General features: G+C 40.1%; 2 protein-coding genes across 2 annotated transcripts in view; one reads left to right on the top strand and one right to left on the bottom strand.

Annotated features, from left to right (window-relative positions):
• Nucleotides 1–3,326: 3,326 nt before the first annotated feature.
• Nucleotides 3,327–6,930, bottom strand: LOC149212298 (disease resistance protein Roq1-like). Its single transcript, XM_089390589.1, has 4 exons — nucleotides 5,929–6,930; nucleotides 4,696–5,815; nucleotides 4,317–4,577; nucleotides 3,327–4,184 (listed from the first exon to the last, which is right to left on the bottom strand). Exons 1-4 carry the CDS (start codon nucleotides 6,537–6,539, stop codon nucleotides 3,396–3,398), a joined length of 2,781 nt encoding a protein of 926 aa, XP_089246715.1. The 5' UTR covers nucleotides 6,540–6,930; the 3' UTR covers nucleotides 3,327–3,395.
• Nucleotides 6,826–26,136, top strand: part of LOC149212297 (uncharacterized) — a 43,371-nt gene continuing 24,060 nt past the window's right edge. Inside the window, exons 1-2 of the mRNA XM_089388621.1 lie at nucleotides 6,826–6,896; nucleotides 6,978–7,062. Coding sequence (XP_089244747.1) covers nucleotides 6,826–6,896; nucleotides 6,978–7,062 — 156 coding nt within the window. The remainder of the gene's footprint in view (nucleotides 6,897–6,977; nucleotides 7,063–26,136) is intronic.

The following is a 26,136-nucleotide window of genomic DNA, read 5'->3' as shown; positions in this document are numbered from 1 at the left end:
ATATGGGTATTCAAGAACGGCCAATGTGAACAATGGAAACTTTGTTTATCACTATAAGTATTAAGGAATGGCCCATGTGAGCAGCGAAAGAGTATGAACAAAAGTATTGGAAAATGTTAACTACCCAGGCTTTGTTTTATGTTTTTCATTATTTTTTCTCTCCTAATTTTTTAAATGTGAAACCTCCCAACTCCGTTTCTCGTTTTGTTTTCCGTTTAGAAGACTAAATGGAAATTTTAAAAAAGACAATCTTATCAAAGCATGAGAATGAAACGAACTTCGGCCTGTAAGCCCCTTCAAGTCCTAAGTACTTGTATCCCGATGACCACCCACTGCCTAAAGAATCAGAACAATTACGTTTAACTGTTCCACCTGCCTCCATTGCTGCTTTCAATTTAGCTGCACCTTGTCTCTGTGCCTCTTCAGTGGTTGCACCTTGTCTCTAAAGCTCCCAATCCTTCTCCCTTCCATGCCAGACCGTCATCCATAATAGTTGTTTCTCACCTAGAACATCCTAATAACCTCTCTAAAACTCTCAAAAACCCCATTTCCACCCAAACTATAATAGTTTGAATGGGACTGAAGTAGTGGCAGCTCCACTCTGAGCGGCCTATATTTGGCTCTGTTACAGATGGTTTCACTGCTGAGACGCATAAAGGCATTAGAGCCGGACTACTCGGGGAATACTACCAGTACAGAGCATCATGCCCAGGAGGAGGAGAAGGGAAAGGAGAAAATTGAAGCAAAAGGCGAAGGCAAAGTCAAGGAAACTGACAAGGAAAGAAGAGGAATGGCAGCAGATGGTGGTGTCTAGACAATTGCTGTTGGTTCATGAGTCGGGTCTGGTTACTGGTATCAACGCTGTCCAACCTCGTCGAGGCCTTTGACAGTAGCAGACTGACTGGTTTGATTTTTTTCGGAGCTTTCGGTGCGGCAAGGACGACGATTCTTGTAAAGGTGGAAGGGGTTGAAGGCCCACAACTGAAAATCATATGAAGAATGCTGATAAATAATATTCTGTTCGCGAAGGGGACTTGTCAACGTCGTCCATAGCCAGGATTCGCAGATTTACTTCCGCGTACTGAAGAACGTTCCTGAGATTGCTTATGGCGACGACTATCTGCCGGGGCCTTTTCAGCAGGTCCTTTCCTGTCGAGCCTGTGGTGCTTGCCAGCGTCTTTACGATCTGGAGGATCTTTTTCCTCGGATTCTTTCCTGTCGAGCCTGTGGTGCTTGCCAGTGTCTTTACGATCTGCAGAGCGAGCTCTAACGTCTGGATTGTGAATAATTCATCGTAACCCATGGATTCCGGAAGCTGTTGGTCGTAAAGAGTCAGGCATCATAAAAATCGTTCAAACGCAGAGTGTTAAACCCACTTTTCCTGAAATGTTGTAACTGAAAACAACAGGTGAATTGATGCACAGCTATTAGTACAAAGATCTATGCAAAGATGTCAGCCGGAGAGGAGAAATGTAGACGAAATTGGGAGAAGCTCTGATTCAAAAGAAAAAGAAAAAAAAATCAAAAACCCCTTTCTAGGCAGTGGCTAAACCTTGTATTTATCTTGCGTAATTTTCAATACCTCTAAAAATTATGTAATTAATTTGAAAATTCAAATAGTTGACATAGTTTTTTAAACGTAGATCAAATGATGCCAGAAGCGCCAAAAATTACGTTAAATTACAGATATGAAATGTAGCAAAACAAGAAACAAATTTATAAAATGTAGTGACTCTAAACAAGTTCCGCTTGTGAGATTTGAGAGATTATGACTTGCAAGTTCCAGCAAGACGGCAAAAGCTTATTATTAGGTGGCAAACCCTTACACACTGCTTCAACTACAAATATATTAATGGCCCTCATAGTGACAGAAAATCACTTTGATTTAAAAACGGTATCCTCTTATGCAAAAAGAGTGAAAAATATGATAAAGCAGTTAAAAGTATGAGATTATGAAGTCTATCTAACTCGCACCATTTTAACAAAGATCTTTTATGGTTGGAATCAAAGACCCAGAAGCAGAAAAGTGACAGGGCAACAATACTCTGTAAACTGTGAGACTTTACCGCATCAAGCATTAAAATAGGTTTCTTAAAGAAATAAGTAGCGAACTTTAGGAGTAAAAAAAGTTGTATATGAACGGTTATGAAACTGTTGATTTGACTATCAATACTCAAATTTTACGCCTGCATGTAGTCTTCCCTACTTTCTCATTCTCCACGACAAACAACAGGTCAAATTGCTGCCAAAAACCTTCTTAATATCACTGGCCTCTATGTTGGCAACATTAATCTCATCATCTGTCAAGACCAGTGCTGGAACAAAAAAGGGGAGGAAAGAAACAGTCAACAGATGCTTTAGATCTTGTGGTTGATTACACCAGGTGATTTGTGCCACATATGAAGATTAATCTGTCAAGACCAGTGCTGGAACGAAAAAGGAGAGAAAGAAACAGTCAACAGATGCTTTAGATCTTGTGGTTGATTACACGAGGTGATTTCTGCCACATATGAATACCCTCTGTAGGCAGGAAGCCAAACAACACTATTTTTTTGCTCTCTGCACTTCTGTGAAAGCAAGTTCATGCCTCAAAATCACAGTTGTTCCTTGCCCCTCAGATAAAGAAGATCATTAGAATATTGATCATATTCGGCCACAAAAGCAACATTGTGAGCTATATCCTTCCAGAGAGAGGTTTCATAGAAAGGTAATGACTGCTCCATATAAGCCAACAACACATGATTGAAAAAACTGCTACAAGGCTGTTCCCCATTAGAGCATGTGTATTCATACAAATTATTTGAATTATTACTCATTTTATTCCAGGCTTAACAGGTGATTTACTAAGCAAAAAAGAACAGCAACCAATATTTACCAGTCTATCAACATTTGCCCCACAATTAAATTAGAATAAGTAGATGCGTATCTTGCCCACAGGGAGGAAAAATAAATAAATAAAATATTTTAATGCTTATATTATTTTAAATAAGTTTTTTATAATTTTACAAATCATTTTTTTTCTTTCTAATTTTTATTTTTATAAGGTGTCACAAATTTTCAATCTCACACAATTTATATATGATTATATTATTATTATCTAATTTTAAAATCATAACCAAGCTAGATATCAAATTGGTGTATGAAATCTCTTTGTTTCTAAATCTACTAAAGCATACATACTTCGACCTCTGATTTTAAGCTTGTGACTTCTTATGAGGAAACACATGCTCTTAACCATTAACCAACCCCACTCAAACTGTATAACATCACCATAAAAGTAAAAATTTATAAAAAAATAAAGAATAAATTAAATTTTATAATCTTGATCTTCAACCTAAACTAAACTAATAATTACACAAGATCTTTATCCCACAAATATTTCAATTATGAAACAATTAAAAGCCAGTCTTGCGCAACCTTGGCCTTAAAGATTCATAATGATGCTTGTACCCTGGTGAAGAATGGCGATGCTTCGAAAACACTGACGTTAATTTATGATCATCATTCTTGTAGTAGTATTGGCCTGGGGGGTGTACATTGGAAGGCCATTTCATCAAAAGGTTGCACATGAAAGTCCTAATCTCCAGGTTTATTTCCTTCGCCAGCCAAGCAGATGGGATCCTTTCCAGACTGTAGCAATGGGACAAATTAACATATTGGAGGTTCTTCAGTTTCTCAAAAAAATCTGGGACTATTTTCAAATCACTGCAATGGGAAAAGTTAACATGTTGCAGGTTCGTTAACTTCTCAAAGGAAGCTGGAATGCTGTGGAATTGGTTGAATTTTAAGTCAAGATGTTCAAGGTTAGTCAGATTCCCAAAGGAGTCTGGAAATGTCTGCAACTGGGAATGGGACAAGCAAAGATGTCGGAGGTTAGTCAACTGCCCAATGTCATCTGGAAGCATCAGCAGATCGGAGCACTCATACAAGTTAATATGTTCAAGGCTAGTCAATCTACAAAAGCAATCTGGAAGCCACTTCAAGTTCGAACAGCTCCTTAATTCCAAGTGTTTCAAGGACTTCAGATCACAGAACTCAGATGGCAAAGTTTGCAGACGCAATCTTTTAAGAATTTCGTCAGGTTCCAGTACAATCTTCTCGATGTGCCTCAGCTTTCCTATGGAGCTTGGAATCTTTAACAGGTCATCAGTAGCGACATACAACTCCCTCAACTGCATAGGTACCTGCAATGCTCCCTCGATATCAAAACTTCTGTGCATTGTGGCTTAAGAAGACAAAATACTCAAACCAAAGCAATTTTTACAATTAAGGAAAAGAAAAACATCCTTTTGTCAATAAATTACATGACTACCTACCTCAGATGCATGTTCCCACAGTGTTTTCAATTTGCTCCCCTTTATACATAAAACCCTCAAATTCTTTGTTGGAATCCCCAAAGGTAAGGAAGAGCACGGACAATTAGACCAGTGGAACCATATTAGCTCTGGTGAGTGCCCGGCGCCGAATACTTCATCCAGATCTACATAACCTTCAGCTCTAAGCAGCTGCAAGCTTCTTAGCTGTTCGTTGCTCTTAATCGAAGAACTGCACTGTGCAAAGTTTGTGATTCCACGTACCTAAATTGTTCTCTAGAAACTGTTAGAAACAATGTTGAAACCCTTGCAAAGTTTAAGAATTCAGAATTTCACAGAGGACAGCAATTTTGAAAGGCTGTCTAAAACTTCAACTACTTACCGGTGAATTTGGCGAAAGGTTGAAGTCTTGGTGCCAAAGACGGCGTCTAGGTTCTCTGTCGGCCAAATACCTTCCGAGGTCTCTGAGTTGATCATGCATTTTAATACATTCTTTCCCATCCACCTCCAAGACAGGGTTCAACATACTGCATTTTTTCCGATGGAGCTCCACTAGACACATATCATCTAGCTTCCGAAGGCACAGCTTTCCTGACCACCCGCATCCATTCCATATCCTGATGGCTGTATCCTTGTCTTCCCCTATGAAGAAACAGGCGATGTCTAAGAATACTTGCTTCTCGTCTTCTGCAAGGCTGTCATAACTAATTTTCAGTGTGTTTAGTATATCCCTGGGAAGTATTTTGGATAATCTGAGCAATTGTTCTTCCCAGTTCTCAAGATCCTTTTCCCCATAAAGAAGCGCCCCAATGACTTTCAGAGACAACGGCAATCCGTTGCAGGCATTCACAAACTTATCAACTACGTCACGAAATCTTGCAACCGGACAAGGTTGGTGGAAGCCGTGCCAGCAGAAGAGCTCTGTGGAATTATGTCGACTGAGGCCTTGCAGCTTGTAAATAGATAATTCTTCAATTCCCCAACTTGTGAGTACGTCCTTGTGGCGAGAGGTAATTAGAATTAAGCTCTTGGAACTAAGAACATCCCTAGCTGGTAAAAGTAATGCATCCAGCTGATCACTATTATCCACATCATCTAAAATGATAAGAACACGAGAGTAAAGGAGATGCATTCTAATCTTCTCTATACCTTCATCAGTGCTGTTCATTTTCTCAGACAACGGAGTTAACTCATCAAGAAGTGTACTTTGTAATGACTTCAAAGAGCTTCCTCTGACATCAAATAAAAAACAAGAACCAGGGTAATGTGATCTCTCACGGTTGAAGAAATGTTTTGCAAGGGTGGTTTTCCCAATCCCGCCAAGTCCCACAATTCCTACAACCCTAGCCTTCCCATTTTCTTGCTGCTTCAATAACACTGTTTCTTCAAATTCTTTTACTTTGTCATCCAATCCAGTCGGATATTTGGAGACATTCAGGGGTGTTTTTCGAACCACTTGCAGCACTCTTTGCACGACATCAACCAACAGCTGCCCCTCGTCACTGAATAATAACCAGAATAAAATTAATAGTAAGCAAGAAAATAGCCCAATATACTTGGAATTCAACAAAAAAGAAAACGAAGATGAACTAACAGGAATAATTAGAGGTCTCACAGGCCACACGCGTCCAGTTCGAAACCGCTTATATCAGCAACAGCAGAAAGAGCCTTCCTCCATTTCCGAATAGTGCCCGAGTCGTATCGCCGCTTCTGTTCACGAGTTTGCGAGTCAAATGTTTTCTTCTCTTCTAGATTCCGGAGGTCTCGAGCATACACTCCAAATTTACCCTTCCACCACCGGCGGGGCCTGAACATGCAGAGAGGTAGAGGATACACTCCGTTGTCTTCCTCCGTCCAGCGAAGTGCTGAAGGCTTCACATTATAGAAGACGGGGATAATGGTCGACCCCGACTGCCGTTTCGACTTGACCATGAGCCGCAGTTCATCCAAACACCAGGGTGACTTGCAATAATTGGTAGTAAAAATAGCTATATGGACGGAGGCGGTTCTAATAGCGTCTTTTATCTGAGGAGTTAAATTATCTCCCTTCTGCAATTCTTCCTGATCCAGGAAAACTCGCAATCGGTGATCCGTGAGGCGATGGTAAAGATGGCTGGCAAAGGTTTTCTTAACATCCGGGCCTCTGTGATTGATGAAGACATCATACAGATTGCAGTTGGTGTCACCGTCCGTGGAGGTGGAGGCGTAGTTGGATGAAGATGCCATGGATGCAAAATAATAAAAAAGTAATGCAAGAGATTGGGAATAATCACCTCCAATATTTCCGTATTGTTGAGCTTACAAGTGCAAAGTGGGTACCAATTGCTTCAAGTCATCACCAATCCTTTGGTAGGCTGTGTCTGTAACTCTATCTCTCAATACTTTGCCAGTCGGTTAAACAAAACTGCAATGCAGCGATATGCCCTTCTCTGTTGTTGTTTAATTGTCTGATAAAATGAATAAAAGCCCTTACATAAGAGTTCGCGAAATGGATACGCGAATTTTCGTCGAAATGGATATTCAATTACCTGGCAATGTCTCTCGCACTCCAAAGGTTCGCGTTGCATTGCAACCACGAAACAGGTACCCAATTGACTGGCAATTTATCTTGCAATCGCAACTTTCCAGTTGTATTGGAATATAATATCTCTTTAATGGGTGCAGGGCTGAATTTTCGCGTGGACTTATTCAATATTATCGGCGATTTGCAACTTTCCTGTTGTATTGCAATATAATATCTCTTTATTGGGTGAATAATTTTGGCGTGGACTTATTCAATATAATCGGCCGGGAGCCTTAAATTAAATGATGTTGTCAGAGGAAAAGGTCGGGAAACTTCGATGTTGCAGGTAAATGTAGCTTAAATGTTTTTCACTGCGCTTTATAGATGGAAAATTATGTATTTATAATTATAAATCTTTTTTTCCCTTTTTTTTTAAAATAAGTATGGTATTATAGATTTTTTTTATCTGAAATTATTTTTTCAATATAATTAATTAATTAAAAAATTATTATAAAAATAAATATATTGATAAATCATAATATTGTAATAAAAAATATTTAAAAGTTGAAAATTTTTATGATAAAGTTGAGATGAATCTCAATAGTTAAAGACATGTCTTTTTTAAATGTATATATATTTAACTCAAATCTTAATACTTTTTATACTTATTTCAACTATATAATTTAATTAAGTAAAGTCTTTTTGTAAAAATCACATATATAACTTAATTTTCTGGTAATTTTTTTATAGACATTAATTTATAAAACGCATCAATAAATTTGCTACATTATACATTTCATGTTGTTAAAATTAAAAAGATGATAAAAAATAATTAAATTATAACTTTATTTTAAATTATTATTATTATTGATGTAATAATTAATTTTTTATTTATAGCTTTATTTTAAATTATTATTATTATGATTGATATGATAATTATTTTTTAATTTATAAGACTCTTTTTAATATGGGTAAGTGTTTTGATGCTTATTATGAATTGTTGTCAATCTATGTTTACCACTCATTTAATTGATATGACTAAGCTAATTTTAATAATTTTGCAAATTTTAAATATCTTAAAGTTTTTTTAGAATGTTTAATTTATTTATGTATTTAAAAACATATTTTAAACTATAAGAAATCACACTCGCTCAAATTTGTATAGCTAAATTCTGATCCAAAAAAATATGAGTCACATATTGACAACTTGATAATTTTTGCAATAACCTTGTGTTGATTTTTATAAAAAATCATATCCTAACTATAATTAAAAATATTACATAAATATTTTATAAAAGTTAAATCCATACCATTCATAAAATCGTGAAAACTTTATTGCAAAATAAATACATATTTACCTAAATATAAATTAAAATTTAATATATTATATTATATAAATTAAAATAATAATAATCCATATTAATAACAAATTAATAAAATATAAAAACTTAATACTCGTAATTAATATATATATATATATATATATAAAATTTAAATTTTAAAAATTATAAACAAATAAAAAAAAATTCAAGTATATATGTATGTATTTTTATATATTATGGGTTTTAATAAAAATAAAAAAAATAAGAATATTTCTATATATAGAGATAAGAAGGGTGGTAACAGGGGGTTATCTATAACCCTCTTGAAATAAAAATCTTATAGTACTTGTGGAATTTGAGAAAGATTACAAATAAATAAGAAAAAGCTTATGGCTTATTACAAGGCATCCTCCTTACCTAAGAAAATTAGGTTTCCTCCCTCATTGCGTTGGGGGAATATCTTATTATCATTTATCACATGGATAAAGATCCATCTCCAAGGGTTAAGTTTTTGAATAATTTTTTAAAACTAGTCAAGAAGACAATTGTGATAGCCCTGGTAATTTTTTCCACTTGTGAAAGGAAGTGTAAGTATTTCATGCAAATATTTGACAAAATGGGTTGAGTCAAGGAACATGAATTCCAGGGGCTAAGGATGGTGACTTGAATGGGATGCTCAGGTTTACTTGTTGTAGGAAAAAATTGGATTACGTTAACAACCATTAAAAGTTGTTTGGTGTGTTTTAATGGACTGGAATGTATGAATTAAAGGAGTAGCATCAAAAGAATGCAGGTCCATGCTCGCTTGGAAAATTCTATAAGGCAAAAGGACAAGGAATTAAAGAGAAAAATGAGAAGGTTTCCAGCTTGTTAAAGGAGTAGCATCAAAAGAATGCAGGTCCATGCTCGCTTGGAAAATTCTATAAGGCAAAAGGACAAGGAATTAAAGAGAAAAATGAGAAGGTTTCCAGCTTGTGAGGTGTGTCGGTCACCCAATGCAACAAGCTAATAGACAAAAACAAATCTGGGGGATTTTTGGATAGGCGACACCATTGGAAAGGCTAGCAAGAATATGGTAGAAACAAGTCATTGTTTGAAGGAAAAGACCATTCAAACAACTGAGATTAGGGCAGAAGAAAAGAGGGGGTGATTTGGAAAAAAGAAAAGAAAAGAGAACACAGAGCAAGAGAGGAGAGAAATCGAAAGACAAGGAGAACGTAAAGGAGCAATAGAATGGTTTTTTGGTTGCCAAGTAAGAAGTAAGAAATCGATTCCAGGTGAGGAATTAATTTCCTTTGGATTCCCCATTGACCAGAGGGAGGAGATGGGTTTTCGTTGAGTTCCCTAAGGGATGGGGTGGAGGAATTGTTCTTGAAAAGTTCCTAGACAATTTCTAGAAGCATCCTTTGTAAGATTCCCAATGGGAAAATTCTAAAGGGATCTAGATCACCAAAATGTTTCAAATAACAATTATCAAATCTCATTATAATGCATGCATTTACAATTAAAACATTTGAGAAATCAATTTTCCAAAACACAGAACACAGGTTAAACCAGAAATAGCAACCACTTTATTTAATAAATAATTATAGGACAATGTATGCCAAGACGACTGCTCAACAAAGAATCGACCAACTAAACTCTGAAGCACAATCATGGACCTTGGATGGATCCACCAGACAATTACACCCACGGGATTTTCATCCCTGGGATCAAACTGGAACTGGCCTTGCCAAGTTCTCAACAAAGACAAAATATATAGACAACTCAGGATGATCCAAATGCCTAGCTCCTATCCCCTTTAATAGGCTTGATAGACTATCTAGAAACCTTATTTTATTATTTTCCCTCGAAAAACGAAGGAAAATACCATAGGCAAATCCCATGGGAAAATACCATGGTAAATACCATGGATACATTCCATCCATTTTGACCATATCTGTTACAGCCCTAGTGAAACGTTCATGTAATAAAAGTTAACAAAGGCAAAATAAGACCACGGTTAAGGGACACTTATTCCAAGCTAAATGTTGGGAAAGGAGATCCTAGTGGGCGTCACTGGATCTGAGTTTTGGCTAAGGAAAATTGGCAAAGGCATTAGAAGGAAAAAATACATTTTGGCACATTTATTTATGAAAATAAAGGAAATTAGGAGAAAAGTAAGGTGAAAGGTCACAGGTTGCATGCGAGGAGGAAAATGAAGGAAAATAATGGAAAATGAAGAAATTAGAGGCCTCATTAATAAAAAGGTTTCTCAGGTTCAGTTGGCAAGTTTTGGTCAGTGTAACTTTTTGTCAGTTCAAGTTTGGAGATCTCTCATTTTTCTCTCTCTCTCTCTCTCACTCTTGGTCACTTAGAGTCTTTGAGCACTCTAGTTTAGAGCAAGGAAGGAAAAGCAAGCAAAGGAAAGGAAAACCAAGTAAAGGAAAGGAAAAGCAAGCAAAGATCAAGGAAAGGAAAGCGGGATAAAGTAGCTTCAACATAAATACTTGCAGATAATCTTTTGCACATGTGATTTCCTAGCTGGTTTGGACATGCATGACTTTGCATGTTGGTGTATGGTTTTCTTGTTGTCAGTGGCATGGTTTTGTTGGGTTATGACAATGGTTTTCAACCTAGCCTTTCCTTTTTCCGAATGCCATGGTATATTGGGATTTTTATTCAGTTTTTGAACTTTGGTTTGCCGGATGGATTTTGGAATCTAGGGCGCAGGTGGTCTCAAGTTCCATTCCCAAAGGCCTAGGAATCCCTTGACCGATTTTGGCAGGATACACGGTAAAGCCTGAGGGAGAAGTCTGGGTTTAGGGCCTAGTGATCTAGGTTTGGATTGTGGTAAAGTGATCCAGGGATCTTTTGCTTATAGATGTATCAAAAGAATCACATGTGAAAATTGCAGCTTAACCACATAAATTTAATGTGCACATGAAAGAAGAAGAAGAAACACATAAGCCATGAAGAGAAGACAACAAGACTTGATAACGATGTTCATTCAATTTGGACTACGTCTCCAGGCCCTGCTCGATCAATGGGGAGGCCTTCATTCATTAAATGGCATGAAAAAGGAGAATACAATCATCAGTTACATAAAAAGGAGTCTTATACCTCCATACTGAAAAAGGCTGAGAAAAGGAGAACTCAGATGGAGAAACAGATAGCACCACTACGTTTGTGGCGTCGAGAAGGGCAGAAACCATATAAAATTTGTCCAATTCAGACAAAATGAACAATTGCCCCTCCTGCAAGTTGTTGCCTCGGACTGCGTGCCAAAAAACCTCTCCCTCCTGCACTTTTCCACATGCATCAGGTTTTATAACACAATGCCGCTTAAAAATCGAGGGTCTATTCGTTTAGAATAGAATCCGTTCTATCGAATGGATCGACGGGCACAACAAACCCTGAAAATAGTCTTTTTCTGCTTAAACAAGCAATACACAGAAAACACTGAAAAACTCGAAAAACGGGAATTCAAAATATATGAAATCGGGCTTATGAACCCATCGGATCCGCGCTTTATCACAAGTCACAACCACAGATCGCCGATTAGATCTGGACCGTTGATCTATTTCTTGATCGGACGATCAATATTGCATCGCATGTCGCTATCACATCGGCCTTTTGTATCGGGGTTCGCCGATCTCCCAAATGCCGATTTAATCCTAATCATTGATCTGTTTTCCGATCCGACGGTAGAGATCGCACATCGCTTATCAGCATATCGCAATCGCAACGACCCTAGGGTCTTCCTTTTGGTTATGCTGATTGTTCCGATCGTCGATATTGCAATCGCAAGTCGGCTCTACCCGAGTCCCGATATCGCGTGCCTGCCTTCCTCCGACCTGATATATTGGAGATAGCTGATCGAGGGTTTTAAAGGCCTTTGTGTTAAGTCCACCCTTTGGACTCCTCTGATTGAGATTTGCCTTTATAAGGCTAAAAACCCATTTTTTAGAGAACATGCCTCCTTTTTCACAGGAACAAAGGCAAACTCTTTTCACAATAACTTCATCATCTGAAGTCCGTTTTAGCCCATTCAAGTTGTAGTAGATTCAGAATGAAAAGATCTACGCAACGGAACTATTTCCAGGAGCATCCTTGGACTTTCATTTTCCCCTGTTTCCTACAAGTCAACCCAGAACTTTGACTTCTTCTATCTCCTTCATTCGGACTCGGATTGGAGCGTTGTTCGCATCGTTGGAATCAGGCAATGAGCACTTCGATCTGATGTCAAGATAATTGCCTTTCTGCCACTTTGAATTTTGAGCTTTTCCCATGCCACTGTGTCTAAAAATCCACCTGGATCAATCCTCCCCATTGAGAAGCTTTTGGACCGCCAAAATATTTATCAATCAATTGGCAAGTGAAGGAATTGTTCCCTCACTCTTTCTTTCTCCAGCCATTTTGCCTTGCTGGGGTGCATCCCCTTGAAATCAACTCGAAGGTATTCCACATCTCCTCGTCGTGAATTCCTAGTTCTTCTGTCAAAGATGATGTCTTTAGGTAACTCATCGAGATACTCTGGTCAAAATCAACAACTGTAGGAACTGTGCCTGCCTCCTCGGTGTCCATAATCAATGGTGGTTCACACAGCTTTAAGTTCTCCACATTCACTATGGAGTACATCTGCATATATATCGACAAATCGAGATGAAAGGCATTGTTTCCAATCTTCTCCAAAATGGTGAATGGACCATACTAGATTGGTTGCAACTTCTTCCCTTCTCCCTTCATCCTGTCCTTGCTGATATGGAACCACACTTTGTCGCCCACTTGAAATTGATGGTCGACTCGGTGTTTGTCATGTTGAGCCTTGTAACAGGCTTGACTTTTCTCCAACTGCTCTTGTACTGCTTGGTGAATCAACTGGATCCGCTGAATGAATTGCTGAACTTTGTCCCTGTCATTACATCCACTAGAGTCATCTTCCCTTCCAAAGACCATATCAAAAGGGTCCTTTGGCAGGTAACAAAAACATGTCTCAAATAGTGAACGTTGTGTAGATGAATGCACTGCTCGGTTGTAGGAATGATGCACATATGGGAGATGATCATCCCACAACTTAGGATGTTTCCCACAATAGCCTCGTAACAAGTGTACCACAGTGCGGTTGACAACCTCTATCTGTCCATCAGTCTGGTGAGCACCAGTATTGCAGCAAGAATGTTGTAACTCCTGGGCTACCAACTTTACTTTTATCAACCCGGTAGTTTGTAACAAACTTGGAAGCGTCGGTGCTATATGCACAAGTACTAGTTCTCACTGCAGGTTGTCACTTGGTCGGTCGGCGCAAGATCACTAGGAGCTCAAGCCAACTTCTATAGATTTCAGAAGAAGCTCTATGTGTGATGAAAGTAAAGAAAGATTACTCTATAGATGCTATTCTAACTGTAGAAAGGAGAAAGACTGGAATCTAAAGCAAAACCTAGTAAACCCTAATTAACAAGCTAATTCTACTTTTGCCAAAAACATTATGAAAAGCATGAAAGAATGCCATTACCTACTCAAGGAAGTAAACAACATCTAACCATGCTATTTCTGGAAGTAAATAAGCAAAAAACATATTTTTGGATTTTTATGTGTTTTTATGTGAATTTAACATGCATCTAATTTATTATGTGTGAGTGTGGCAGCGAACAGGTGGTGTTAGAGGGTGGTTTTGGAGCTTGGGAGGATGTAGGATGGTGTGGATGGGTCTTAGGAGGTCTTAGGTGGCCTTCTAGAGGCTTTTCCCACACTCGGCCTTCAAAAGAAAGCCTACAGGAAAAACTACAGGAGGACACAGGAAAACTACAAGAGGAAAATAGGGAAACTACAGGAGGCCTACAGGAGGAGGCTGAGAGAAATTTTCGTTGTTTTGAGAGTGTGAGAGTGGGTGGAAAAGGTGGATGAAGGTTGGAATGAGGTGTTAGGGTGCCTAAGGTCTACCATGAATCACCAGGAGAGAGAAAGATGATTGGGTTTGCTCAAGGAGAGAAGAAGAAATTCTATGAAAAATGAAGGAAACTAGAGCAGAATTGAGGTGAGGTTTGGGAGACCTATAGGGCATGGATCAGATGGAGGGTGTGATTGCTGGTAAGATGGCCTACTGCTAGAAGAGATCTGTTGCATAGAAACTGACAGTCAACCAAGAAAATCAAGAAACCAATGAAATGAGTGCATCCTAGGAAAAACAGAGTTTTGCATTAAAATGGCCTAAACTATGATGTATAGAAGGAAATGCTGGGAAATGCTGTAAGAAAGGAAAGCATGCAAAAGGACTATTGCAAATCAGGAAGTGAACATGATAAAGAATATCTAAAGCAAAGAAAAACTGGACTATCAACCTACTAGAGAGCTGCAAACACTAGAAGTCCTAGGAATGAGGAAAATTTGTGTTTTTGGGGCAGCAAGAGAGTCTTTGCCTCAAATCATGGTCCCAGAGGGAGGAAGAGAGGCTAAGGCACTGTTGCTAGCCTTTTGAATCTTCTCTGATCACTGCTTAACCTGCTACAGAAAGCACAAATGGAAGCAAGATACTAAATCATCAAAAGCAACCTATTCTTAACCATAAGAGAAATACATCTAACGGCAAACTAATCTACAAACTGAAGTAAAGCATAAAAATATAGGTAAAGAGAAGCTTGGTTGCTTGGATTGGGCCCTAAACCAAGAGCTTCAGCCCTCTAAGGTAACTCAGTGCTAGCTCAAAAAGGATTTCGTCTTCATTATCAAAAAATAGCAAGATTACATAAAACTGTCATAAAATAATAAGCTCGAAATTTGAGTAGAGTTTGCACAAGCAAAAAAAATTCGACCCTAGTGAGGCCCTAGGCCTCTCTACTTATACATATGAAGCTACCAACAACTTCCTTAAAATTAGGGATGCTTGGCTCCCAAAACTCGAGATAACTATCAATCATCTTCCACTTGCTCGGCTGCCTTCTAGTGCATGATTCGACTGCTTGTACTTCGAGCTGAATGAAGGGGAATTTGAAGTGAGGAGAAATAAATGAGGGGGATTCCCTCCTATAAGTCCTCTCCTCTATAAGCCCCAAGGGATAGCTCAAATGGTCAAGTTCCCGTTGCTAAGCACTTTCCCAGTTGGGAGGTCACGGGGTCAAATCTCCTCGACGCCCTCGGGGTTAGGCCTGATATGGCCGACCGGCAGATCCATTCGGGTGGAACTGCCCCGCTTCTCTACGTGGACGTAGCGGCCACTCATTGAGTGCCCGTGAACCACATTTAAAAAAAAAAAAAAAGTCCTCTCCTCTCTCTACTTCGAGTTATTTCTGCAGTTTGACCACTAGATCCTTTACTTTGACCTCGAAATCCATCAATAATCTGCATTAAATACATGTTAGACCACATGGCATAATAACTAGCTCAACTCACCCTATAAGCATAAATATAATCAGAAAATCATACAATAAGCTAAGAGAATGGTTGATTTGACTAGGTTAGGAGGTAAAATGAGCCCATATAATTACTCATTTATGAGGCTCATCATCACCCCCCTACTGAAGGTGTTGCTCATCCCTTGAGCAACCTAGTCAATCTCTTGGTCTTTCATGGCCCTAGTGGCCTCCCTAGCATTCCAGGCTTCTGATGTGGTTTGCTCATGTTCTCCATAAAATCATGTCTTTCTGTCTATGTCCTTCCACTGCTCCTTCTCTTCTACCTTCCAGCATGCCTAATATGAGTGGAGGACTCAGTTTGAGGCCAATCCAGTTGACCTTCAACCTTTGCATGGAGCACTTGTACATTGGCACTCTTTTCAATGCCTCCTTTATCCTCATGGGGGAATGGTATTCTCTGATCTGCAAGCTGTGGGGTAGGGTATTCCATCTTCTCATGCATGCATGCACACAACCATCCCCAAGTAGCCTAAGCATATCTTCAAAGTGTGCAATGTGTTGTTCTTGATTGGCTAGATATTTAGGGGCAATATGAGGGTCATTGGAAAGCAGGTTGTGTGTGCTGATGAGTGCCATAGGATCTGATGGCTTAGCTCTTATCATCAATGGTTCATTCTGCTCTTTTATTAACAATATTTTCATTTCTACTGCCCTCAATTCTTCATGGTTCATCCATGACGCCATGGCCATTAATTGCAGATCCCCTAGCTTGGCATTGGGGTCCCACACATTCAGGTCTATGAGGGCCATGTTGTGTAGATAGAACTTTGCCATCTTTGCTTTGTCCTCGGAGGTGCTTTGGTCACACAAATCCATGAACTGCCTGTAGTCTTGGAAAGGAATTATGCCTCTTTGTGCCAAAGTTTTTATTTGGAATTGAAGCCATTGATCCTTTAGATAGAGGCCATAATATTTGGCTGGTGTTCTGCATTGTAATGCTTCTATGGATAAGCTAGCCATGTATGCCAAATGAGTCTCTTTCTCCTGCAGCTGCCTCCTTAGTAATTCATTCTCATTCTCAAGTTGGCTTCTTGTAATGGATTCTCTGTCTCTGAGAGCACTCAATTCCCCGCCCATTTCCCTGAGTTTGTCTTCCATGTGGTTAATATCCTCAACTCCTTTGGACTTGGCTATCTGCATCCACCTAGGCATTCTCACTCTCTCTTTTTCCAATTCGAAAAATAGTGGAATTGCAAATTTCTATGGGATTATCTTGCCTCCCTCAAGTAGTCTATAATAGGAGTCAAGATTAGGCTGGGATTCAAGTTCTTGTAGCTCTTGTGCTTCCTCTTTCACCTCTGGCTGTCCTCCTATATTTTCCTCAAGTTTTTGTGTCTCCTATAGTTTGGACAGTGTCTCTTGTAGCATTGTTTTAGCCTCCTGTAGGTCTGGTTTGGGGTCCTGTAGAATTTCCTTTCTCTTCCATCTAGAAGATATTTTAGTCCTCCTTTCATAGGTTATGGGTGTCTTGGAAGGAGATTCTTTCACCTTGGTAGATGGTGAATCTTCAATGTTAATGGGAGTCTTTGATGAGGGCTGAGGTTTGCCTATTTTAATTCTGGTACTCTTCCTTGCCCTGAAATACATGGAGGTTTTTCTTTTCCTCTTCTGCTTCTGCTTGATTGGTGTACTGAGGGCAGTGAGGGTAGCTGCTGCTTCTCTTTCCAAAGTTTCAGGGGACTCTTCTCTTTGCTCTGCCCTCTCTACCTCCTTTTCTCCCTCTTCTGTCTCTTTTTCCTCCTCCTGCTCTGTCTCTTTTTCTACCTCCTGTTCTGTCTCTTCAACTCTCCCCTCCTCTATTTCTTTTCTTTCCTCCTTCCTCTCTTGCTCTGATATGTCACCATTGGCTTCATCTTCTCCTCCTTGTTATTCTCCCTCCTCACTGACAGTAGGACTGACATCATAGGTTAATGCCTTGATGTCATCCTCAGCTGTCATATTTCTGAAAACTTCCCATGCTATAGGGATTGTAAGGGTATGGAGGGCTTATTCTACTAGGATCTTGATTAGGCCATGGTGAGCTAGCTGCTGTGAATTTCCTTCTTGTACCTTGGTGCTGGAGTCAATGAGGGACTGAAGGAGAAAGTAAGGGATACTGAGCTTTTGATGTGCTGGGGTATCCATGCCATATCTCAATTCTTGGAGGATTTTGAAATGATATCCATAAAAAATGTTGTGCCTCCCCTCACAAGAAATGTATTTGATCACTTGGTAGCTAACCTCATCCCATGGATATGGTACACTAGCCCTCCTAATTCCATTTTTGTCTTCAACATGGGTTTCATTATTTTGGAAAAATTTCCTCTTGGCAGCTTGGCCAATTATTTTCTCATCCTTACTCCAAGGTAGCCCAAGAGGAAGGGTAGTGACCCTACTGATGAATTCAGGGGTTATTTCAATGGAGAGGCCTCTAATGGTTACAATAGCATGAGTTCTTGTGTGATGGACCAGAGAGAAAGCCAGTTCATGGGCAGTTTCATCATCAAACCCTCTAAACTTCTCAAAGAAATTCATCCAGTTTGCCCTTGTAAACATTTCCACCACTTGAGGATGTGCATCGAGTCTAGTGGAGTTAGTGGGCTCTTTTCTCATAAACCCCCTTGTCATACTACCTATAATTCTTTTGAAAAACCAGATATGGAGGTGAAGACAAATTTTTTTGAGTGAAATAGAAAAACAGAGGGGACTGTGTTTAAAAAAAAAACATAGTTTTTTTAATGTATTTCTACCCTCTTAAAGACTCATTTTATCTTCAATTTGAGACCAACTCTTTCAAATTTTGATATTCAACAGAGGGCATTCATGAACCCTACCTCTTCAGACTGAAATTCGTGCCAAAAATCACGTTTCCTCCATTCAAAATGACCTACTGCCCCTCCTGTAGAAGCTCGCTGCCCCTCCTGTAGATTTCTTGTAGGTGCTCCTGTAGAAAACCTTTAGAGCTCCTGTAGAAGATGCCGAGAGCAAAAATATGGATGAAATCGATGGAGGATGGTGGATACAAGGCTGTGGGGGCATAAGAAGACTGTTGTGTGGCTGAGTTACGAGGAGAAATTGAAGAGAAGGTGGTGAGAATGCACGGGGAGGACTGCTCATTACCTTTTATGGTTGTTTTCGGTTATGAGTGCTGCGCTGGCAAGGTGTACATTGCCCAGATTAAGACCGTTGGTCCCCACCTACTTGGTCATCATGAACCCCCTCGTAATCATCCCCTCATTACTGCATCGTAGTTAACTCTTCCTCCCACTACCTGTCCTTTGCACCTTTTTCTTGAGTTGACTGTGCGCACATGTGGCTAATATCTCGGTTAAGTGGAATCAACTAAATGAAGGCGGCCAAGTTAACTGGCCACCTTTCCCTCTTTCGATATCAACCATCTCATTTCCTTTGTATGATTCCTAATTACACAAATGCAGATATAGGAGTGACTTAGCTACTTACCTGTAATCCAAGAATATTTGCTGCCATCGACAGTGAGGTGTTGTGGCTTTCTCTGTTGCATGCCTTCATTTTCCCTCATGCATGTTGTCTCTGCTTGTTGATGTGTTTTTGTGTGTTTTTGTAGGTTCTTCTTTTGCTAGAGCTGAGCTACATGTGCCTTTTCAACCTTCAGATGTGCTGTCCCTTGCTGCTGGTGCTGGACTTCTATGGGATCAACTGCTATAGGAATTCCTACAGGAGCTCCTGTAGCTGCTTCTCCCCTTGAAACTTTAGCTATTTCCCTATGCTTGGAGCTCGAGAATGATGCCAGAGGTGGAGATGAATGATGGAGGGATAGTAGGTAAGCTTCAGGTAAAGTTAATGGTGCCTTTTCCTCCCTTTTTTTTTTCAAAACCGAAAAACTGTTTTTCTGTGTTTTTTCTTAGAAAGGAAAAAAAAATAATAATAATGATGCTTGGAGTGTGATGCAGGCTTGGAAATGATGGCAAGGAGGTTTGAAGATGGTAAGAGGGATTATAGGTTCCTCATGAAGCTTTTCATGTCCCTCAAACTGCCTCATGTAGACACTTTTGTCTCTCTGTAATTCCTACAGAAGCCTCTTGTAGAAAAAAACAGAGCCTCCTGTAGAAAACACAGTTTTAGAAGAAGAGTTACAGTGGGGTGAAAGAGATGCTAAAAATGATGGAGGAAGGTGTGGAGAATATGAGATGGATGCTGGTATGAATGTTAGGGTCCCCTTGGCACCTTCTTCTGCTCCCTATAGTCCTCCTGCAAACCTACAATGCAATAAAAATTCATTTTTTCTTTCTCTTTTTCTTGAAAACAACTAGGGTACCTCAGAGAGGTTTTCACCTTAATTGCCTAGCCTGGGCGCCTCCAAGGTAGGTTTTCACCCAGGGATATTGTTCTTTTTTTGACATCACTGGGCCGCCTCAAAAGAGGTTTTCAACCCAATGATGGGACTCAAGCGCCTCATGGAGGTTTTCACTTGAGTCCTTATTTTTTCTCTTTTTTCTTCAGTGAGTGGGTGAAGTGGAAGCTAAGACATGCTCCACTACCATCACTGTTTTATTCAAATCTTCAATAAACTCTCGCTTGGAGAGGGGTTTCTTGTAGACTTTCAACTGATGTCCATTGATAAGCATGGGGATGGCTTCATCATCAATGGTTCTGATCAGAACCGAACCATTGTCATTGCATTTCTCCATGGTGTAGGGTCCCAACCATCTTGTCCTCAACTTGCCTTTGAAATCCTTGTATCTTGAATCATAGAGTAGTGCCCAATCTCCCTCTTAGAATTGCTTCTCCCTGATATTTCAATCATGCCATATCTTTCTCTGAAGCTAAACTACCTCTGTATGGAGGAGGGCTTGCAATCTGTATTCATCCAATCCATTGAGTTGAAGTAATCTCTCCTTCTGTGCATGGATGAGGTCTAGGTCCAGCTGAGTTGCCATCCTTAGGGTATTGAATTCAAACTTTATTGACAGCAAAGCCTTCTTCCCATAGACCAGTTCATAGGGTGTGAACCCTGTGGTGGTCTTCCATGTTGTGTTGTAGGCCCAAGTGGCCTCAACTAATCTATCCGCCCAATCTTTTTTGTTGTTGCTCACTACCTTGGTTAGGATCCCTTCCAATGCTCTGTTAGTGACCTCCACTTGCCCATTGGCTTGTGGATGGTAAGGGGTGGAAGTCCTGTGCTTGATCTTATGATGTGTGAGCAGGTCTTCAATCAGGTTGGAAGTGAACTAACTGCCTTGGTCTGTGACCAACTCTCTCAGATACCCGAACTTGTAGAATATGTTTTCCCTCAAAAACTCAGCTAATTTTTCCTTTGTCGCTGCTTTGATTGCTTTTGTCTCTGCCCACTTTGTCAGGTAGTCGGTGCACACAATGATGTACTGCTTCTGCTTTGAAGGGGGGTTGATAGGCCCCACAAAGTCCATGCCCCACTTCTCAAATGGCTCAAAGGTCACTTGAGGTTGCATGGGAATTTCATCCTTTGGAGTGGGTTTCCCCATCCTCTGACACCGATCACACTAGCTCGTGTATCTCCTCACATCCTGATGAAGAGTGGGCCAGTAGTAGCTTGCTTGCAATATCTTGAAGGCGATTCTTTTTGCTACAAAATGACCTCCACAAGGCCCGTCATGACAGGTCAGGAGGATGTCAAAGACTTCCTCCTCCCTGACACATCTTCTCAAGATCTGATCTGGGCCAAGTTTGAAGATATTTCCTCCAATCCAGGTGAAAGGGGCGCTTTTCCTTACTATCTTTCTCTTCTCTTTTGAGGATAGGTGTGGTGGGAACTGTGTTGAAACCAAGTAGTTTGCTATATCAGCAAACCATGGAGAGAGTACTGATATAGCAAATAGGTGTTCATCCGAAATTTGGTCATCCACCATTCCTTCTTCACCTGCAGGCAAATTTACTCTAGACAAAAAGTCAGCAACAACATTCTCTTTACCAGGCTTATCAATAATGGTCAGATCAAACTGTTGCAGTAAAAGCAACCATCTAATAATGCAAGCATTTACATATGGTTTGTTCATTAAATATCTAATTGTAGCATGATCAGTATGCACAAAGGTTTGATAGCCTGTGATATAATGTTTCAGAATTTGTTTAAGGAATGCATGAAAACTAGGAGTTCCTTCTCAGTCACTGTATAGTTTAACTCTGCCTTTGACAAGTTTTTTCTTATAAAGTATATGGCATAAGGTAACTTTTCATCAATTTTTCCTAAGGCTGCTCCTATTGCTTTGTTCGAGGCATCTGTGTGAATGTGAAAGGGTAGGGCCCAGTTTGGGCCTCTGAGAATTGGGGTAGTCACTAGCTTGCTCTTCAAGGTATCTAGGGCTTCTTGACAGTTTTCCGACCATATGAACTCAACATCTTTGCCTAGGAGGCCAAACAAAGGAGAGGCTAACTTGCTGAAGTCTTTAATGAATCTCCTGTAATATCCAGCTAAGCCTAGGAAGCTTCTGACATCTCTCACCTTTTGAGGAGGTGGGACCCTTTAGATGATGGAAATTTTGTTGGGGTCCACCTGTAGTCCTTGTTGAGATATTGCATGACCTAGCACAGTCCCTTTAGTCATCAAAAATTCACATTTTTCCGGACTGAGGGACAGGTTCATCTCAATACACTTATCTAGAACTTTTCCTAGGTTAGATAAAACTTCCTGAAAGTCAGAGCCATAAGGAGTAAAATCATCCATGTATATTTCTACTACATCATGAACCAGTTCAAAAAATATACTCAATACTGCTCTTTGGAAAGTGGCTTAAGCGTTGCACAAACCAAAAGGAAGGATCTGGTATGCAAAGATACCCCAAGGACAAGTGAAAGTGGTCTTATCTTGGTCTTCCAGGCTGATTTGAATCTGATTGTACCCACTAAACCCATCTAGGAAGGAGAAAAACTTTTTCCCTGCCAGACTGTCTAACACTTGATCTATGAAAGGTAAAGGAAAATGGTCCTTTTTAGTGGCTTTGTTCAATTCCCGATAGTCGACACAGATTCTCCACTTACCATTTTTCTTTGGCACTAGCACCAAAGGAGAGACCCATTCACTGTCAGAGATGGGATAGATGAATCCTGCATCAAGCAATTTCTGCAGTTCTTCCTTAACAATATCTTTAAGTGTTGGGTTCATCCTCCTTTGAGGCTGCCTGACTGGCTTGCAATCTTCCTTGATGTATATATGATGAGTACATACTGAAGGGTGCACTCCCTTCATCTCCTTATAACTCCAGGCGAAGGCATCTAAATGTTTTCTCAGTATGCTACATAGCTCCTTCTCCTGGGAAGTAGATAGGGATGGATTGATTTTCAATGTTCTTTCTGGGTCGAACTCTATATTTTTAACACAGAGAGAAGTGGGGTCGGCCACACAGAGATCAGTTGAGGGGTTGTTTTGGGTTTCTCTTACTATGTCTTCTAATGGTGATACATTGGGAGGTGGATTCTGAATCAAATTTTCAATCATATCATCCTCATCTTGCGGTTTTCCCCCCATGGCAATTTCTAATGTACAAAGTGGTGCAAAATAAACTTCATCCTCATCCTCCTCCTCCAACCAAAGAGGTAGATCATGTTCTAGCAAGGGTTGGGCAGGAGGATATAGGATTAACTGCTTGGACATGTGCCCGTTCTTTATGGTCATGTTCCCAGCTCGGCAGCTGATGTAGGCATCGACTATAGCCAACCAGGGTCTTCCCAGAATGAGAGGATACCCAGTGAGCTTTGCCTTTGGCTGGAGAACTAAGAAATCAGTAGGGTACTCCCAAGAATCAATGGAGACCATCACATCTTCCACAATCCCCTCAGGGGTCACTATGGAGCGGTCTGCTAGCTGTAGCATTGTCGTGGTCTTCCTCAAGGAGCCTTGGAGGTTAAGTTTGAGCATTGTGTCCTTTGTCATCACATTAATGGTAGCTCCCAGATCAATCAAGGTATGTGGGACCATTGTGCCATTGATGTGGACATCAACTATTGGGCTTCCAAGGTCTAGATATTTTGGACAGATTATCTGCCCCAACATCAGGTCGGACAGTTGTCCTATGACATTGATGGTTGGGGCATCTCTCTTGCGCCTTCCTGGATGCTTAAAGCACTTCTCTTTGATCAAACTATTGTAGATAGGCACATCTTTTATGGCTTGGAGAAGTGGTATCTTCACACATAAATGTTTCAATTATCCTAGGAGTTCAGTCTCTTCTGGGGTAGGCTAGATTGTCATGGACAGTCTCTCAGGAAAGGGTGGATTTGCTTTAGGTTCGCTTTCATATTTATCCTCCTCAACCTCCCTGGGTGGAGGTTGGCTATCTGGGAGAACTTTCCCGGATCGCAAGTTAATTTCTTGAATCTCCACAACATAAGTTAGGCATGATGGTTCCCCACTATACACTTGCTGAGCCTATCTATTGTTCGGGTTTAGATTTGGCTGGGCAGGCATTTGGGGTTGCCTTGGTGGAGAAGAAGGTAACGGTTGTGGTTGGGCAGGTGGTGGAGGCATAAGAGCAGGAACAGTTGTATTGGGGCCTCCACCCCTGATGAGATGCATTCCACTGAGGTTTCGGCTGAGCATAGGATTGAAATGAATAGGTGGCTATTTGGGCATGATATTGAGATGTGAAGGATCAAGGACGAGGCGTGGACTAGGAAGGATGAGTAGGGGGTCCTCAAGAAGGTATGGAGGTGACTTGGTTGGTGTTGTAGTATGCCTGAGATGTCCCTTGCATCCCCTGCTGGTATGGTCTAAGTCCATGCGGCCTCCTTTGGTTTATGTAATAGATCTTTTCAGTGACTCCTTCGGCCCCTTGGTATACAACTTTAAGTCTGGGAGAAGAAGGGCACTTATCTGTAGAATGATCTTCTTCATAGACTAAACAAACCTCTATAGAGTTCAATGGGCATTCATTCATAGGATGCCTCCTGGTGCATCTAGGGCAAAAAATGGCCAAAGCCCTCTCTGCTTCCTCTTGTCTAATTTTGATATGTAAGGTATCCATTTGCATGGAAAGAGTCTATAGCATCTCACTCTTGAAGTCTTCCAACATGTTTCCAATTTCACCTTTAATGGATGAATTGGAAGAAGAGGTACTGGCTATGGGTTGACTCCCCCTACCTTTCTTTCTGGCTGCTCTAGAATGGTTTCTAAAAACAATTTTTATGTCCTCATAGGATAGTTGGTAGATGTCTCCCCTAGCCAGTAGATGGAGGGTGTCTAAAAGGTCTTCCCGAATTCCCCTGAGCAGGACCAACTTCAGAGACTCAGGGTCAAGTGTACACCTGGCCCTTTTGTAACTGAGCTAGAACCTCTCTTCATAGTCTTCCAGGGACTCATCACTTCCTATGGTCATTCGGAAGATTTCTTCTTTAGTATCTTTTGACCTATAATAGTCTCAATACTTGTTGTTAAAGGCCTGCTGCATCTGAGCCCAAGTTGTGATGCTATTGCCAGGTAATCCCATGAACCAGCGCAGTGTTGCATCCTTGAGAGTAGAAGGGAACAGTTTCAACTTTTGCTCGTCTTCTGCATAGTCATAAGTTCGACAGATGACAACAAACTCGAACAAGAAGGTGTCAGGATCTTCTGTAGTCAGACCATGGAAGTGAGGTAGGGCTAAAGGACTTATATTCTTCATTTTGGTGTCCCCATTGGTCTCTTGAATGGGGAAGGTACCCTCTATTCTCTCTCCATTTCCCCTAGCATTTATGTTTTCAGCCATTGGCTCCAGAGGAATGTTTTCTTCTTCTTCTTCTTCCCCTATAGGTTCTTCAAATATGTCTGGATGTTCACCTAAGGGTTCTTCTTGATTACAGCCACCGAAGAAGAGAGAAGGTTGGCTGTGTGAAGTAGTGGGGGTGTTGGGCAAAAATTTTCCTAAGTTATCTCTACTCCTATGAGGCATGAAAGGAAATATTTTTGGTTGGTTTTTTGTTTCTTTTTCCCCACACTGAAAGTACCTGTAGAAACTGAAATTGTGATTGAACAAAACAAATTGCAACTAGCTGAAATGAACTTGCTGAATGGAAATTTGCAGAATTGAAAAGGAAAGCAAGGAAATGCAGAACTGAAAGAAAAGAAATGACTAGTCTATTTTTGCCGAAATAAACTATTAGCAGAATGTTGCAATAGGAAATAAAAGAAAGCAGTAATCACAAAATACTCTGACGCTTCCCCAGAAACGGTGCCAAAAAGTGGTGAGCGCCAGTATTGCAGCAAGAATGCTGCAACTCCTGGGCTACCAACTTTACTTTTATCAACCTGGTAGTTCGTAACAAACTTGGAAGCGTCGGTGCTATATGCACAAGTACTAGTTCTCACTGCAAGTTGTCACTTGGTCAGCCGGCGCGAGATCACTAGGAGCTCAAACCAACTTCTATAGATTTCAGAAGAAGCTTTATGTGTGATGAAAGGAAAGAAAGATTACTCTACAGATGCTATTCTAACTGCAGAAAGGAGAAAGACTGGAATATAAAGCAAAACCTAGTAAACCTAATTAACAAGCTAATTCTACTTTTGCCAAAAACACTATGAAAACCATGAAAGAAATGCCATTACCTACTCAAGGAAGTAAACAACATCTAACCATGCTATTTTTGGAAGTAAATAAGCAAAAAACATATTTTTGGATTTTTATGTGTTTTTATGTGAA

Source organism: Pinus tabuliformis, chromosome 1_1 (assembly GCF_031772625.1).
Source record: "Pinus tabuliformis cultivar Carrire ecotype Pingquan chromosome 1_1, CPIR1, whole genome shotgun sequence".
Classification (NCBI taxonomy): domain Eukaryota; kingdom Viridiplantae; phylum Streptophyta; class Pinopsida; order Pinales; family Pinaceae; genus Pinus; species Pinus tabuliformis.
This window is presented reverse-complemented; position numbering and strand designations above follow the sequence as displayed.